Below are 18,406 nucleotides of genomic sequence, written 5' to 3' on the forward strand. Positions count from 1 at the left end.
CTGTTCCAACATTCCAACAATCCTTTGATTACAATGATGAGGTTTCAGGGAATGGGCAAGCCACAGGAGAAATAACTCATAACCCAGTAAAGACCCAAAGAACCGAGACTAGAGAAGGTAGAGCTGAAGAAGAACCCATCATTTTTATGACCTACAACCACATCTCCTAACTAGAGGAGATTTCTGATGGTGAGGCGATAAAATGGATGAAAATCATAAATCCCCATATCAATTCTCAGAGAGCCTGTGATACAAAGGGCTGCACAACATGGTGTCTATGAAAATGAGAGGATGCACATCTCTGAGTAGAAGACAAAACAAATGTGGTAAGAAGACACAACAGCAATCTAAATTTGATTCTGGGCACCACTCCAACTCACTTTCCTTTGCTTTTCCCTATACTATTATAAAATAAATAGCTCAGATAGACTTGTCTCTATTTTAAAAATGAATAACAACCAGAAAGGAATCAGTATGGAACCTACACAGGGATACTGGGGGGAAGAGAAAAGTCAGAGGACAGGGACATAAATTTAAAGAGGATAAAAGTCATTTACCAGAAGAGGAATTATACCCTACAACAGAGAAAGAGTTCAGGTATATCTATAGTTCACTCTATGTGGGTCATTACAAAAGTTTTGAGATACATAAAAATCAAGAAATGTAAAATCCACCCGGATGGAAACAAATGAAGCTGAGCAAGTTGAAACTTGCACAGGTGAAACAGAAAGGACACTATTGTCTACGTCTTGGAAATGAAATAATGGACCATCACGCAGCCCATCTCAAAACTTTTTTAGTGACCCCTGTATGTTCAAAGACTTTCAAGACAACATTAATCTACAAAAAGAGAGCTCAAGGAATAGTTACAAGAGATTAAAAAGAAAACCAAAGGTAATAAAATGTGTACCAGAAGATCTTAGGAGCACAAAAGAAGCCATTGTAGAAGAAATTAATATAAGATCAACAAAAACTGATTACAACTAAAAAAACAATAAAGGGATTTAAAGGTAGAATAAATGACCTCACTCAAAGTGAAATGGAAAAAAGCAACCATGGTGACACGGTTGTAAAGGAGATAATGAACGCTATCATCACAAATGACATTCAACATATCCAAACTGGTGTACCTGAGGAAGAATATAGAAAAATGGAAGAGAAAAATATTTGATGACATAAAGGGAGAATTTCCCATAACAAAAATTACCTTCAGATCAAAAGCATACAAAAAAAAAAAAAAAAAAACTGATACAGAAACAGGTTTTGTTGTTGTTGTTGTTTTGAGACAGAGCCTCAAGCTGTTGCCCTGGGTAGAGTGCTGTGACATCACAGCTCACTTGCCTCAACTTCCCAAGTAGCTGGGACTACAGGCACCTGCCACAATGCCCAGCTATTTTTTGGCCTATTTGGCAGGTCCAGGCTGGACTTGAAACCCGCCAGCTCTGTTGTATGTGGCTGGCCCCTTAGCCACTTGTGCTTACAGGCGACAAGCCCAAGAAACAAGTTTAATGAACTTCAAAGATAATGAAAGGACCACATGGGTACATAGGCAGGAAAAAAGAGTCACTTAAAAGTAAGAAAAAACAGGCTGACCTCAGGCTTTCCATAGTCACGCCCACTTCAAGAAGCAATGAAACAGTCCCTACAGGCGACGCCTGTGGCTCAGTGAGTAGGGCGCCGGCCCCATATGCCGAGGGTGGTGGGTTCAAACCCAGCCCCGGCCAAACTGCAACCAAAAAAAAAATAGCCGGGCGTTGTGGCGGGCGCCTGTAGTCCCAGCTGCTCGGGAGGCTGAGGCAAGAGAATCGCGTAAGCCCAAGAGTTAGAGGTTGCTGTGAGCTGTGTGAGGCCACGGCACTCTACCCGAGGGTGGTACAGTGAGACTCTGTCTCCACAAAAAAACAAACAAACAAAAAAAAACAGTCCCTACAAGTTCATCATTTTATCCTAGTTAACTCTCTACAAACTACCTTTAGTCAAAGGTAGTGACTTGGATTCTCAAAGTTCAACAATGGCTCCCTCATCAGAAGAGCCAACAGACTTCCCCACTTTTTCTCAGTTCTGAGTTCTCTGTATCTTTTGGTACGGCCAATGAATTTCTTCTCAAAACTCTCTTCTTTGATTTTTTTTTTTTTTTTGATAATTCACTATCCTCCTCACCCATTTCTCTTTCTGACTATGACATCTCTGCTTTTTCCTTCTATACCCAAAAAGCAAACTTCCCCATAATTTGACTCTTGATCCTATGCCAACCTCCTTTCTTTGAAAATCCTATCCAACCCTATAATTTCAACTATAATATTGATAGGAAGGCTCCAAATCTTATTTTGACTTCTCTTGTTCACTCCAACTTCTTCAGCTCTTCCAATGGCTTAATGAATTACCGTGTGTTTTAACATAATTTCTCCTAAAGTCAACTTATTTTATTAATTCGTGTTTTTAATAATGGTATCACCCTTCGCTCAATTTGAAGGCTTAAAACTTCAGAGTCATCTTTGATACTCTTCCTTTTTTGCTTAGGCCCTAGATCCCATTAATTTGCTATCTCGGGGAGGCACCTGTGGCTCAGTCAGTAAGGCGCCGGCCCCATATACCGAGGGTGGCGGGTTCAAACCCGGCCCCGGCTGAACTGCAACCAAAAGATAGCTGGGCGTTGTGGTGGGCGCCTGTAGTCCCAGCTACTCGGGAGGCTGAGGCAAGAGAATCGCTTAAGCCCAGGAGTTGGAGGTTGCTATGAGCTGTGTGATGACAAGGCACTCTACCGAGGGCCATAAAGTGAGACTCTGTCTCTACAAAAAAAAAAAAAAAAAAAAAAAAAAACTATAAAATTTCCCATTAAGAACAAGATAAAGGTAGAACCATCTGTTTGATAGTTAAGACTCTTCACAATCTAACATCATCTAGCTTAAGTCTTTATTTATCTGAAATATTGTGAAAGACTTAGGGCTTTAAAGGCAAAAAACTTGAGTGCAAATCCTGGCTTTATTATTTAGCAGCAACATTGTGGGCAAGTACACTAACTCCTTTCAGCTTCGTTTCTTTACGTGAAAAGTTAGGATAATAATACTAACCTTACAGTAATTCTTTAAAGATAATATAATGTCTGTAAAGAGAATGGTAGAGCATCTCCCAAAATTAAGAACTCAGTGAATGATAGCTATATTGCTCATTTCCCTATATAAAAACATTTAACCTTTTCAGCTCGCTCCTCTCATCTATCAAAATCTTATCCATCCTTTGAGCCTATATCATAACTTTGTCCACAAGAACCTATACTGAGCTGCACAGCTTTAAATGATCTTTCATAGAGATATTTCATAGAGATCAAACAATATTATTTTTTTACCTTTGAACATCTATACTCCATACGTTTAGTATGTATCTCTCAGCAGCATTATTTCAATTTACCATGTATTTATAAGTGTACTTTCTTTACCTTCATTACAGTAATGACTATGTTGTATATATTGTGTGTCCCTGCCTTGCATATAGCAGAGACTAAGCAAATATCTATTGTAAAGCATTGCTTCACCTGCCAATGTTGAATGACTTTTGGATTTACAAAAGAGTTTAACAATATCTGACTTCTTATGAAAAAGTAAATGACTCCCATCATAATTTGTTTAACCTGCCCAGGGATTCAATATTATAATCAATATATTGATGACTGTCATAAATTAAAAACATTTTTCTATACTAGCATATTCTTGAGATTTTATTTTTAAATTTAGTCTATTTGTAATTTTGAGAAAACAATTTCCAAAGAAGATAAATTATTCGAGTATACAAATATGAAAAGTAAAAACATTTCCAACACTGTGATTTTAAATGGCAATTACATAGTTTTTAAATGATTTTAGAAATTTTCAAATATTGATGTCTGTGCCTACATAACAAAAGAAATTCAAAGCTGAAAATTTTAGTTTTGTTTCTCTATTATTGAACGCTGAACTATATTTAGCAGTTCATTTGATGATTTAATTTTAGCTAAAAAAGAAAACTATGGTTTGTTCACCAATTTACCAGATTTAAGTAACCTTTTCAGCTTGTGAATTAAGAAAGAAAAACTACAATATTTGGACCAAGGTTTCATTCTAGTAGATGTGTTACAACAACCATAACTTCACTCACTGAGCCAGAATATATTTCTGTGACAGATCTGACCTGTTCCATATTATTTAGTCCAAAGAACTCTCTTTAAACCACATGGCAAGTTAGTGCATTAAGATATATTAAAAAAAACAACAACAACAAACTTACGGGAGGTCCAGTGTCTCCTTTTGGCCCTCTCAGATACTCCATTTCGAGCATTCTATTAAGATCCTCATAATAATAATAATCATAAAGCTCAGTTTCATAGTTATTTTCAATGGGATAAGTAGTATCAGGATAAAATTCACCTTCCTTCCTTAGATCAAGGTGATTATCCACAGATGGCTCATCCGTTATTCTATACAAGGTTGTGTTTAAAATCTGTTGCATTTCCATGAGTTCATTAGTGTGTAGATTTGCCGTGATAGCCTTCTTGAGGTTAATAACTGTATCCTGTTTCATTTGTGGAAGAAGAGATGACGTCTTCTTAGACAGTGACGAGGCAGTTATTGTATCATCATGTGTGATAGTGTCAGATACATTTAGGTAAGAATTAAATTTCTCCTTAGTATTCATTCCTGCCTCACTGAGGTGATGATGGGCCACTGACAGGCTGAAGTGTGGCTCGGTATGTTCTTCAGTGCTCATTTTTTTGGCCAGAATCCCATGGTTTGTGAAATCCACAGCAGAGACATTTCCTGAATAAAGAGAAGTTAACTGTGCTCTTGCTATCTGGTGTTCTTGTCTTTTATGCGCTGTTGCAGAATCATTACTTACGATATTTGGAATGCTTTTGCCTTTGGTAAATGAATCTTCTGACAGTTTTTTTCCATCAAATGTCTTGGGCAGGGGAGAGTGTTCCAATGTCTTAGTTGATGGGATGGTTGTGCGAGGAAGGCTTGTTTCCAGTTGGTATTTGTCTGCTGGAGGACACTGATGTTTCATGTATCTGCAGTAGTTTGCAGATTGTTCCTCAGAAGGAATAATATCCAACTGACATATTATTCCCTCAAAGTGGACAGAATGATTGTTGATACTTCCTAAAGTAAACACACTGTTAGAATCAAAGGTCTGAACTTCTGAAACAGTATCTCTGCTAAAATATTTCTTTCCACACTCAACAAACAACGAAACAACTTGGTTGCTAACAGAAATGGCAAATGAGTGCCATTGCTCATCATGAACACCGTAGTTGAAAAATATAGACTGCTTTCCTCCAGCGTGTACTATTAATTTTTTAGGTAGTAATTGTACTCCTAGTTGTAGTCTATTTTTATTTCTAATGCTGAAGAGAAATGCATTGTTCACTCTACGTGACTGTAACACAATTAATATTGTAAATGGCCGCCTTATGTTGACCGGTAGAATTTTCATGAGAGGTGACTCAATATAAGCATCATTTTTGAAAATGACACCTGATTCTGTTAATTGAACCCCCTGAGGTAATGGTGTAGATGATGATGGCACAGCAGTCACTGATGATGAGTGTCTTACATCTTTGCCTCCAAGGCCTAGTTGATGAAGAATATCTATGCCTGGAAATTAAAGAGAGAGAGAAAGAAAGAGAGAGAGAGAATCTTACTCTTAGGCATTCATTCATATGAATGTTTGAGTATGAGAAAATCTTCCTGGTATCAACAGTCATTGTAAAATAAGCATGCTCTATCAATAACTAATTTACAGGTAACTAGAGGGAGGGAGAGGGAGAGTAAGAAATTATACTCAATTATTGAAATAAAATGTGTGCACATGTGCAAACACAAATACACACCCACACACCAATATCTCTAAACCCAAAATTTAATTGAAGAATTGGTGTAGCTCTCTAATTTTTTCCATTTGGGTAGGATTCTTATTTGCCACTCCAATGAATGTACATATTCAAAGATTCCTTGGTGCCATTTATTTTTTATTTTTTTCTTATTATTTATTTTTAATTTAATTTAAATCGAATGATATCTATGTGAAAGAGAAACTGGACTCATACTTATAAAAACAATTTGTGATTTAGAAGCCATTTAATAAATTCAGTTCACACAATTCCATTAAAGTGTAACTTTTCAGGTATTCTCCCTTCTAACTTTCTGGGAATTTTCAAATCACATGGAAGCTCTCCCACTGTATAAATACCTTGAGTGTGTGCTACACTTAAAGCACTACGGACAAAATCCCTTTATGAGTCCTAAGGAAGACGATTTAAATTTGTTTTGTTAGTAAGCATCATAATTTTTCTGTTTCTTCTAAGTTTCTCTCTCTTCCCTTATTTCCAAGTCCTCCACAACAATTTTTATCCAATTTTTAGACTCTTTGTCAATATGTATTATGTAATATGTATTTATACAATGTGGATTTGATATAATTGTGGTTTTCCCTGTTTATTGTTAATTGTTAATAGCATACTGCTTCTCTCCCTTACCCAGTATAAACTCCTGGAAGACCGTTTCTGTCTGATTCATTATTGGTTCTACAACACCTGCCTTGCAAATACAGTAGAACCTCCATAGCTGACCACCTCCCTACTTTAACCCCCTCCTTAAGATGACCTGCTTTTCACATAATGGGCATGCACCATGTGTACATATCAGTACAGTAGACCTATTTCCTTATACTGACCACCTCCATATGTTGGCCAGTTCGTTGCAGTTTCTTGGGCAGTCAACTTATAGAGGTTCTATTATAGTTTTATAATTTCTGAATTTGCCCTATAAGAATCTGATCAGATCTCATTATCACCTCTGGAATCACATGAAATTAAATACCACTTGTAAACAATGATAAAACCTATCTCAAAAATATAGACCAGCTTTGCGAGCCATATCATCTTTGTTGTTCTTTGGATTATAAATCTCCCATATGTATCTTTGTATAAATACAATCGACTCAAACCAGAAATGTTAAGGAATTATAACAAGTGAAGAAAAATAAAAGTTTCTGATGATTAACCAGGAACATCTGGCATCACCTTTATGTTCCTTTCGCGGGAAATTAGTAGATACTTGACCATTTATGTTCATGACAAGTAACAAAACACAATACAGAATTTCAGTCCCATGTCTGACAATTGTGTACCATTAAACAATTCCCAAAGATCAGCCACACATAATCTAGAAGCACAACTAAAATGTTTTGTCAAGGAGAGCTCCACAAAACACTCCAGTGTTTTCTTTCGGGGTTAGAATCACCATCACCTTATTAATAAAATCAGTATAATTTTATAACAGTTAAGGACATAACCGTTTGTATCTAAGATTTTTATGAAAGAGTACCTCAAATTTTTTCACCAAAATATCCCTAACACTAGTATAGAATTATATGCAACTCCAGGGATTTGGGGGCATATTTTAAAGACGTCCCGTGTATACATTAAAAAAAAAAAAATCTCTGAGTTCTCTTTATCATTAGTATAATTCATGCAAAAATTTAACTTTCATCCATAATGTGGCTGTTTGTTTTAATACACAATATATGTAAATTACCTACCAGCTAAATCAGTTAACTATACCCAATCGTCAATCAAAATTTACACCACTGAAACATGCTGGCTTGGTCTGTGACCCTGGATATCCTCACCCAATGCTACCTAACTTTAAGAGTACACATACCTCAATCTGTAAAGTAAACTATGGAAGAAGCACCACTTCTGGGAAAATCACAATGCTTAAATTTAAAGTATATACAATCAAAGTACGTGAAGATTATAATTCTATGATACCAAATAAGCTACTTTTAACACAAGGAGTCACAGATGTGGTATAATCTCATGGGCTGCACTTTGCCTCAAGAAAACCTCTCCTTATATTTAATAAGAACCCCTGCAAATGATTGCCTCAAATTTCTGATCCTATTAAAAGGAAACCTTGTTGGCAAGAGTGTTATTTGAAAACTCTAGAATGCACGTATTGGTCTTCAGTATTTCTTTATTTGTACATCATATGGTTTCCTCCAATTCTATTTTATAGGAGTTTTTATAACTAATAGCTCTTTTGTAAAAATCAAATGTCTTTGAGAATTTATTACTGAATAAATTTCCTGTTACTGAACCATGATTGCATTTCTATAGTCAAATCTTCTTGTTAGTTAAATGTTGTTCTTTTGATACCTTGCTGGATTCCTGAGTAATAATTTATGTAGAATTGGTGCATTGATATTTACAAGTTAGATTGATCTGTGTTTTTCTCTTATTGTCCTATCTTGTATCAGATTATAATATTGAAATGACATTATTTTCCATGGCCTACAACAATTTAAATAACTTTGGAATTATCTTTTTTCCCCCAAATTACATAAAACTCATCTGGAAACCAAACTTACCATGCTGGTTCTTTTGTTAATACCCCTTTATTCACTTTTCTAATCTCTCCTATGGTTAATTGATTTATCCTAATTTTTGACTGCATCAGTTTTAGAATTTTATATCTTTCTATGAAATAATAAACTTCCTTCAGGATATTAAACGCATTACCCCAAGATCTGTGTGTAATGTTCTCTTATAATTCTTTTTCTTTTCCTATTTCTGTGATTCTTTATCTCATTTTCCTGATTTTGAATATTTTGCTGTTTGTTCTTAAATCAGTGTCATTATTGGTCATTTCAAAAAGAGAAAGGTTTTGTTTAATGCTTTCTACTATTTTTGCTTGTTTTCTACATCTTTTTTTAACTTTTTCAAAGTATTAAGCAGCTACAGATGTTTCGGTTACACAGATCGCTTTTGTAATGCTTGACTGGCTGTAAGTATGCCCCTCACCCACATAGTGTTCATCATTCCCATTAGGTCCGTTTGTGACCTTCCCTTTTTTCCCCCCTCCCTGCTGACTGATTTCCCCTATGCTCATGTTTGTTCATCAATTAGTTCCAGTTTAACAGCAAGTACGTGTGCTGTTTCTTTTTCTACTCTTGTGATACTTCACTTAGGATGATGGTCTCCAGTTCCATCCAGATTGTTTAAAAATACATTAATTCATCCTTTTTATGGCTGAGTATACTCCGTGGCATGTATATGCTACATTCTCTTAGTGCACTCATGAATTAATGGGCACTTGGGTTGATTCTACATCTTTGCAATTGTGAAATGTGCTGCAATAAACATTCTAGTGCAGGTGACTTTTTGATAAAACGACTTTATTTCCTTTGGGTAGATACCCAGTAGTGAGATTGCAGGATGGAATGGTAGGTCTACTTTTAATGCTATGAGGAATCTCCATATAGTTTTTTATACTAATTTGCAGTCCCACAAACAGGTATAAGCATTCCTTTTTCTCTGCATCCAGGTCGGCACCTACTGTTTTGGGGCTTTGTAATAAAATCCATTCTAACAGGGGTAAGGTGATACCACATTGTGTTTAAATTTGCATTTCCCTGATGATTAGTAACATCTGTATCATTAATTAATACCAGCATTTATCTTCATTTTCTCTTCCTAGTTTCTGATTTATTCTTTTTCTAATTTCTAAAAATGAGTATTTAGTTCTTTGTTTTGTGTTTTTCTTTCTTTTTTGATGATGGAGGCATTTAAGCTATACATTTTCCTGAGTACTGCTTTAGCTGTATCCCATACATTTTAATATGTGGTAATATGCAATGAATATTTTTGCTTTTTTTTTTAAGTATTTTTATTTGTAATTCCTTTCAACTCAAATGGTTTAAGAAAAAAGTTTTAAATTTCTAGTTAAAAGGGTCTTTTTTTTCCTGATTTTCTTATAATACAATCTAACTTTAAAGCACTGTGATCAGAAAATGGTGTCTAACTGCACTTTAAAATTAAAGTAGCCTAATAGGTGGTCAGTTTTTAATAATCTCATATAACATTTACAAAGGTGTTCCAGGGCACACAATTTAATACATACCAGTTAGTTGTATCTCATTGTTTATGTTATTTATATCTTCTATATTCTTTTTTATTTTTATATAATTAATCTGTCATGGACAGAGAGATAAAGAAAGTCTCTTACCACTAGTGTGTCTGTTCGTCCTTTTCATTTTTTGTAGTCTTTGCTTTATGAATATTGACATCATGGCTCTATGTGGGAGAATGAAGACCATGCTTATAAGAACTGTCCGGTTCTTGAGGGAAACGCTGAGAGCAGGACAGTCTCCTGGCTGGCCTAGAGATGTTTTGCAGCCTGGGGACGAGCCCTCAAGTAACTTAGTGCTCTAATGAAATGAGATCGGTAGCTCGTTAGTAAGCAGGTGTTGGACCTTGAACATTTGTGGCGCTTCAGGGTGGGGAAAGGGGGGTTAAGTCCTTAAGCACATAGCTCTGGTATGTGATTGCTGGGCACGCCCCACACCTGTTATGTATTGTCTCCATAAATAGCCACTGCGGATGTTGCTTGGGACTCTCCTGCACCTCTTATGAGCCGCACCTCTTGTGAGCCTCACCTCTTGCAAGCTTGTACTTTCAATCCACCTACTGGCTGTTTCCTGCCTGCAGCACCAACACATAATGGCTCATAAAATTCATATATTTATTGAGTATTATAATTTTTAGAATTATAGACAGACCCTCCATGTCTAGTTTATTCTGGGTATTTTTGGCATTACCTCACCTGAGAGGAAGACTAAGCCCCTTTCCCCGACTTTCTCCTTGTTTCCACCTGTCTGGTAGACCCTTGCCCATGCTTTTGTCTTATTCTGAAACATTGTGTTTTAGGTAAACAGGAAGGGGTCAGGTTTGTTTTGTAATCCAATCTGAAAAAATTTTTTGAATATATAAATCAAATCTATTTACATTTGTGGATAGAAAGTTTTGTTTCATCCATCATATTATTTTATATTATGTTTTACCTCTTTAATTTTTTAAAGTCTTTCACTCTGGTTTGCTTCCTTTGTTTTTGTGTGTAGTTCTTCTGAGATGTAGAGAGGTTGATATTTTCATCCTAAGGGTTACCTCTAAAATTATAAAGGTGTATAGCTCCCCTAGTCCTTTCTTTAGACATCTATTACTTCTTTCCTTTGAATGATGTTTTCTTTTCCTCACCATTAGCTCTCTACTTGACCATCTAATGTTAGTCAACAGGAGTATCTTAATCTTTTTATGATTTTTATGTCTTTATCCGTCTTTTATTTATCAACTTGGAATAGTATTTAATCCCTGGTTTCTATAGATGAGGCATTCAGCAAAATTAATATACTTCCTATATTTTTTCCTCTTCTCCTATTTTTTAGTAGTTGTATTATTTTCTACATTGTTAGTTCATATGGCATTGTATTCTGCTTTGTTGCCACATTTTCTTTAGATAAATAGACCCAGCCTTTCACAAAAGTGTCCTCAGTCACTTCTCCTTTGCTGAAGTTCATTCTTTATTAGTTTCCTCAAGAAGCGTTCATAAGAGCATGTCCTGAGTGTTGGACTTTTCAGAATTATTAGCCTCATCCCTTAAGTTTCCTGGGTATGAAATTCTTTGCTGATACTTTCTCTCTTTGAATATCTTGGGGATATTGTTCCAGAGTCCTCAATGATCTCTAAATCTGAAGTTACCTAAATTTTTTCTCCTAATAAATGACCCTGTTTTTTTCCAGTCTGCCCAAAGTTGTTCTTTATCTTTGAAATGCAATAATTTTATTAGAATATGGCTCCAGATTGATCATCCTTGATGAATGTTCCCAGGTGTACAGAACGCCCATTCATTGTACAGATTTTTAAACTTCAGCAAAGTTTTCATGAACTGTATCTTTGTATATTTGTTTTATTTTATAGTTTCGATTTTCTTCTTCAAACTGCCTTTATGAGTATGTTAAGTCACTATCGTCTTCTGCATGCGTCGTTTCTCTGTGGTCCTTTAAAATTGTTCTTTATCTTCACTTCCATTTGTGTGATTTTCTTATTTCTATCTGTATTGTGATTCCTACAAGGTCTAATTTTTCTCTGTGTTCCTTCCAATTTCATCTTGATTCATATTTCTTCTATAACTTCTTTTCTGAATTCTATAAGCTAACAACTCACATTCTGTTAGTGTCTTACCATCTTTTCCTTTTCCCAGAGTTCCTATATTTCTGCTTTATTATCTTCATATAGGTGATGGGGGGATATTTGGTCAGAATTTTTATCTGTTTAATGGCAATATTTTTGTGTTCATTCTCATTATTGCTGTTTTTCCCTATATTTTTCCTTATGTATCTTTCTATTTATGCTGTGCCAATGCCTTTTTTATTACTCCTTAACTCCTAGCCCCACAATTTATAGAAAAAGGAGGCTGGGGGTAAGAGGAGGACAGGCCATGCCTTCCAAATCTCAAAACCCAAAGGCTCTGCTTCAGCATTAATGGAGCTTTCTTCTAAAATGGTCATTTGCATAGCCCCACCTTCTTCTCTGACCCAACTTAGTTCAAGCAGATGACTATAGCCAGCTCTGTGTACAGCCCTCACTCGCCTTCCTCTGTATCCACTTACATTGGTACATGCATCAGAATAAATCCTTCACCTCAGGGAGCAGACTTTGCCTTTTCTGAGATCTGTCCCTACTGATCCATTGGGCTATTTTTTGTCCTTCATTCTCATATCTTCCCCCAGGCATCTTCTATCCTCCCCTGAGCCTTTAGCACTAATGCACAAGGGCTAAAGGCTCTTTTCAGGGTGGGCTCCTTGCCTTCAGGAAGTTTGGTTTTGCTAGTCCTTGCTCAGACCTTCTATTGACTTTACTCCATGTAGCATCTACGTTCATCAGCATATTTTGAAGGGGCTGCAGATTATATCTATCCCCTCATTTTTCTGGAAGTGAAATTTTTAGGTTTCTTTATTATTTCATTCACTTATTTCTTTTTTACAAAACACAGAAACAGAAGTGGGAAGATAATGTCTCATGGTTTCAAGTTTATATTTTTTTGTTTTTTGTTTTTGTTTTTTGGTTTCAAGTTTATACTTCAAGTCTATGCCCACTTCACAGATGAAAAATCTGAGGGACAGAGAGATTAAGTAACTTCCTCAAGATTGCACAGTAGACAAATGTGTAGAGATAGTTTTGAGTGAGCCTAATCAGTCTGACTTGCCTTTCAGCCATTGTACTCCCCACACCACTCCACACTTCCCTTGGCAAATCTTACTAATTAATCATGGCAGGGTTAATTCCCCCCACAGAAATCTCACAGTGGGGAATACTTTGTAGGTATCCACCAAAATTGCTTCCTGAGGTGAAATCATCAGATTTTCATCCTGATTTTGAGCTTTCATACCTGAGTATGAATACATTTAACAAATGTGTTTATGCAGACGTTGAGAGAAGAGATAATAGAGAACTCGGGTGGGTAGAAGGCCTGTGCAAGAGGGGTTGGAGAGAACAGAAGACAAAAAATAAAAATAGGAAGAGTTCTTCCAGAATACTTCCAATACTCTTTAAGATTTCATTTAGGCCTATACCTGGATATCACCAAATTTCAGGTTAAATTGAGATATTAAGTATCAATATATACAAGAAGTAACGAAGTTGTCTGAAGTAGACTACTTGTTTCATGAATGGCCCTATCTACAAAATCAATCCAGTACATATCACCTGGGGAATCAGTTGCCATTGAAAGTGTATTGATTATCAACCAAGTACCATGTTAGGTGCTTTATGTATTTTATTTTTTTGCAGTTTTTGGCCGGGGCTGTGTTTGAACCCACCACCTCCGGTATATGGGGCCTGCACCCTACTCCTTTGAGCCACAGGCATCACTGGTGCTTTATGTATTTTTTTAAGAATAAGAATTACAACAGCATTTATTCATTCTTTTTATGAAAAAAAATAATTCTTTCTATGTACCAAGCATAATTATAAGAACTTCAATGTTTTAAGTCACATAATTCTCACAATAACCCCATGAAGTAGGTGTCTAAGGTCACCCAAAGGGAAAGTGCAGAGGCATAATGTGAGCCATCTCTTAACATGAGGACTTTTGGGAATGCACATGTCACCTAACACCAGAATTGACTGTATCTCCTTCCTCGATTTGTTTCTTAAATGTAGAATAAATGCTTGTGTTGCCATGACAACACTTTGCTCTTTTGACTGTAAACACCAGGTCTAATCACTTCACCAAAACCATGGCTTCAACAACCACATATGATGACTCACAAATCTCTCCTCTGGGCTTGCATATCCAATTGTCTTTTGAATTTACCCAGTCGAGATTAGATGTCCTCAAAGCACTTTTAACTGAATAGATTTTTCCCCAGACCTTGTTTTTCTTTCTTTAGTGCTTCTCCCAGTGACGAGCCCTATAACCACATATGCAGTCAGAATAATCGTTCATAGTATAAAATAGATGATTCCATTCTTCTGACCAAAATTCTCCAATGGTTTTACATGGCACATGAAACCTATGTGCTCTGTTACCTTCTTATTTCCCTGACCTCATCTGCTATCATTTCGTCCAACCTTTGCTTCAGCCCAACTATTCTTTACTTATTCCTTACACTAATTTTTAACTCATCACATTTATACTTACTATTCTCTGTTTCGGATGCTCTAAACTCTTAGTTCATTCCTTGTACTGACCTTAATCTGTATCCTTTTGTTGTAATAAATAGTAACTGTGAGTGTAAAACATTTCAGCAAGTTCTATGAGTCCTTCTGAAGTATTATTAAAGCTGAAGGTAGTCTTGGGAACTCCCAAGCTTTAAGTTGGTATCAGAAGTAAGGGGACGACCCTCCAGCTTTCCACTAACCCTTACTCATTTTTTTCACTTAAATACCTGCTCATATCATACCACTTTCCACTCACTATATTTTTTACTCTTTTTTGAATTTCTTGGCATATCAAAGCTTCTCTGTTTTTTGATCTCATTCCTTCAGAGTCCTCCTAAGTACATCCCTCCACACCATGCTTTATTCATCCTACAACACTCAGCTCAAGTGTTCACTTCTTAAACGTCAGTGCAATTTTTGTTTGTTGCTGTTTTGTTACACACTAACGAGAAATCAATCCTCTCTCAGTATTAATAAAACCAGTCTTCTAAGCTTGCAAAGCTGACAGTCTATTGATACCCAAAATTACTCGCTTTTCATTTGAAACTCGTGTACTAAGCAGCATAGATACTCTTATCGCAAGTTTGAATAAGAGAAAGTTGGGGGAGGAGAAAGGAGACAGGGAAGGGGCAGGAAAAAGGGAGAGAAGGAAGCAGAGGGAGGAAGAGGAAGGAAAAAAGGAGAAATTGAGTCTCAATAAATGAGAAAAGTTTGGCTTATACCCAATGTTTTGACTCTAAATCAATAATTGACTATGTGGGAGAGTAGAGCATTAAAGGTTAAAGAAACAGATATAGAAAATACAATGTTATGCTTGTAAGTACAGAGGGCAAATGAACCATTTTACCCGTCAATGTTCAACAACATTCTATCACAAAGTGACATAACAAGGTAAACAACTGTTTACCCCCTCAAAATATAAGGCTTTTTATATTTCTTATGGCTTGGTAGCTTAAAGGATTTAAAATAAAGATCAATTTTTAGATAAAAAGTAAAGAGTAATATTTTATAGAGTATGACAAATTAGAGCATTAACTATTAACTATTAATAACTAAATTAATATAACATAGCACTTAATTTTAATGAATACTCATTGTTTTAAATTTTTATAGCCTGGATCAGTTAAAACCCCATTGCTATATTTTCCCCAATTTGTAGGAAAGAAAAACTAAAGTAGTTATTTGAAATCACCATAATGGGGAACGAGAAAGATTATACAGACTTCAACATACTTTTCCTTTTTCCTTGCCAATTTATCCAAACTTGCTAAGTTAACTAGATAATTGGTACTGTTTTGTATAGGCTCAGCTAAATAGTGCCAGAATCAAGACTCAAATACAGCTTCCTGGCTCTAGTTCACTGAATTAAGGAACTAAAGGAAATTGTTTAAAATCAACTCTTCTGTTTTATTTTTTCAATATTATGAGCATATGGGGAAAAGATCTGGAGTGTTCCTTTTTTTTTTTTCTTTCTACTAGAATTTCTTGTAACCTCATTGTGTAATAGGCACTGTGCTGAGCACTTTATATGTGTTATCTCATTTTATCTGTACAACAGCTTTGTGTAGTATTATTATTTTCTTCACTTTAGAGTTGCTGAGAATGAGGCTCAGAGTATTTAAGGAACTTCTCAAGGTCACTTAGTTAGCAAGCAGTGGACTGTGGGCATAAAACCAGGCTTCTGGCTCCAGAACATCAGTGTTGAAGCACCCACTGTCACACTTGAAATGTTAAAAGTGGAGATTGTTTCTTTGTGGTATTTTTAGTTTAGATATTTTTAGTTTAAATAACATATCTATTCTGTATAAAGAGGCAAATGCCATTGTATTTATAACATGGGAAATGAAGCTCTGAGCTATGTGTAAAGTTTTGGGCTGAGTGCCCATAGAAGATTTGACAAAAAATACTTAGAGTTACTATAGCTGGAATGAGCTGCTTCTCTGTTAACAATAAACACATTTTGAATTAATTTCAACAGTAAATACTTTGCTTGGAGATGAACTACACATAGAGTTCTACACACATGGTTTTCACACCTAAGGATCATGAACCTGACGATGATGCCCTTGTTGAAAATGGGCATCATTGCATGGGGTAAGTCACTGTGGAGATGCGTTGCAGCCATGTCAGTCTCTACTGGCAGCCAGCCACCAACATTAGGTAATGAGCAAAATATACTCGATCAGGTAAAAAAGGATCTGTGTCTGTCAAATCCTTAGGAAACTTAGACGTACATAATCACTCTTTTCTTGAAATCAAATCATGTCTTTGTTAGATTATGCCTTAAAACTTGAATTTAAAATGTGTATGTATGAATAAGATACTTAAAATGATTTTTCTTAGCTGTGTTAAAATTTGAAGGAATAACTGAAACCACGGCACATCACACAGGTGCTTATTTCTTCTCAGTCCTAAAAATCTATCTAACGCAAGAATAAGAAAGGGTGGTTTGAAACTGCATGGACACAGTGAATCAGTAGGAGAAATGACAGCAGACAAAAGTTCTGGAAAATGAAAAGCACATGAAGGATTAGCGGAGGGGAAAAAACCGAGCAGGAAAGGAGTGCAGAGGTGGACACCAATCACAAATTCACATCCTAAAACCCCTCGATGGCTTAAGAATGAAGGCACCAAGTTACTGAACTCAGGAGTGAGGCAGGATGTTTTAAAGTGGGGTCCCAAAATGGGGACATGTGGAGGTCAGAGGTTTGAAAGTTGATCTAAAAAGCTTTGAAGCCAAAGGATATCGAAGGTTAATTATGTAGAAACATTGAATTAATCTTAGAGGAAAATGAAAGGGAAGCACCATTTTGAAAACCAGAATTTCAGCTAAAAACTCCATGCTAAATGGTGTGACTCCTCCCCCAGCTAAGAACCTCTTTAGATCACTTAACTCTGAGAACAGCATAATACTGTACAAATAAGACATGAGAGGTTTCTTCTCTAAAGAAACGGTGCGGCCTCAGACTTGGGTAGCTCAACACAATGGTCAGCCAGATTCCTACTTAATCACCTTCTATGTGAAACATCTCAGTTGGCAGGCCTACCCATGGAATTTTCAAGCCAATTTTTAGTGTTTTATTTATTTATTCATTTATTTAAAACTGAGCCTCACTCTGTCACTCTGGGGTTGAGGGCCATAGCTTCAGCCTAGCTCACAACAACCTCAAACTCTTGGGCTCAAGAGATACTCCTGCTTCAGCCTCTGGACAGGTGCTCACCGCAACACCTGGCTAGTTTTTTCTATTTTTAGTAGAGACAGGGGTCTCACTGTGGCTCAGGCTGGTTTCAAACTCTTGAGCTCAAGCAATCCACCCTTTTTGGCTTTCCAGAGTGCTAAGATTACAGACATGAGCCACCAACCCCGCTTCTTTCTTTTAAATGATAACACAGGTACTGCAAACTTACAAAGAACAACTTCAATATAAAAAATAAGCCAAAACAAACAAAAATTTGGAAGAAACAGACGACAACAACAGGAATAGAAGAAGAGTTGGGAAAAAAAATCATCATTCTTATCCTTAGAGAGATTAGACACTACATCAAAAAAACAAGAACGGGAAGCTTTTCTTTCTTTCTTTCTTTTTAAAGGAATAATCTGCCTGAGAAAGGTCTTCAAAAATTTAAATAAAAAAATTAAAGAAAATATTTGATGATGAAATATCAAACTGATGAAAGTCTCATACAAGATAGAACGCAAATCAAAGATACAAAATATTATAGGATCTAAAATTAAGAAAATAAGGGGCTCAGTATTAAAGATTCAACATATTATAGAAATTGCAGAAAGAAGAAATAAATATATCAGAAAGAAAGAAACAACACAGGAAATTCCCCAGAAAAGGAAGGATCAGTTTCCACATTTATAAAGGC

General features: G+C 36.0%; 1 protein-coding gene across 10 annotated transcripts in view; it reads right to left on the reverse strand.

Moving 5' to 3' along the window:
* The window catches only part of COL24A1 (collagen type XXIV alpha 1 chain), a 305,122-nt gene that overhangs the window by 275,096 nt on the left and 11,620 nt on the right, over positions 1 to 18,406 (reverse strand). For all 10 annotated transcript variants that reach the window (XM_053592398.1, XM_053592400.1, XM_053592399.1 and 7 more), the window contains one exon: positions 4,261 to 5,627. In XM_053592398.1, the coding sequence (XP_053448373.1) occupies positions 4,261 to 5,627 (1,367 nt within the window). The remainder of the gene's footprint in view (positions 1 to 4,260; positions 5,628 to 18,406) is intronic.

This window comes from Nycticebus coucang, chromosome 5 (genome assembly GCF_027406575.1).
Source record: "Nycticebus coucang isolate mNycCou1 chromosome 5, mNycCou1.pri, whole genome shotgun sequence".
Classification (NCBI taxonomy): Eukaryota; Metazoa; Chordata; class Mammalia; order Primates; family Lorisidae; genus Nycticebus; species Nycticebus coucang.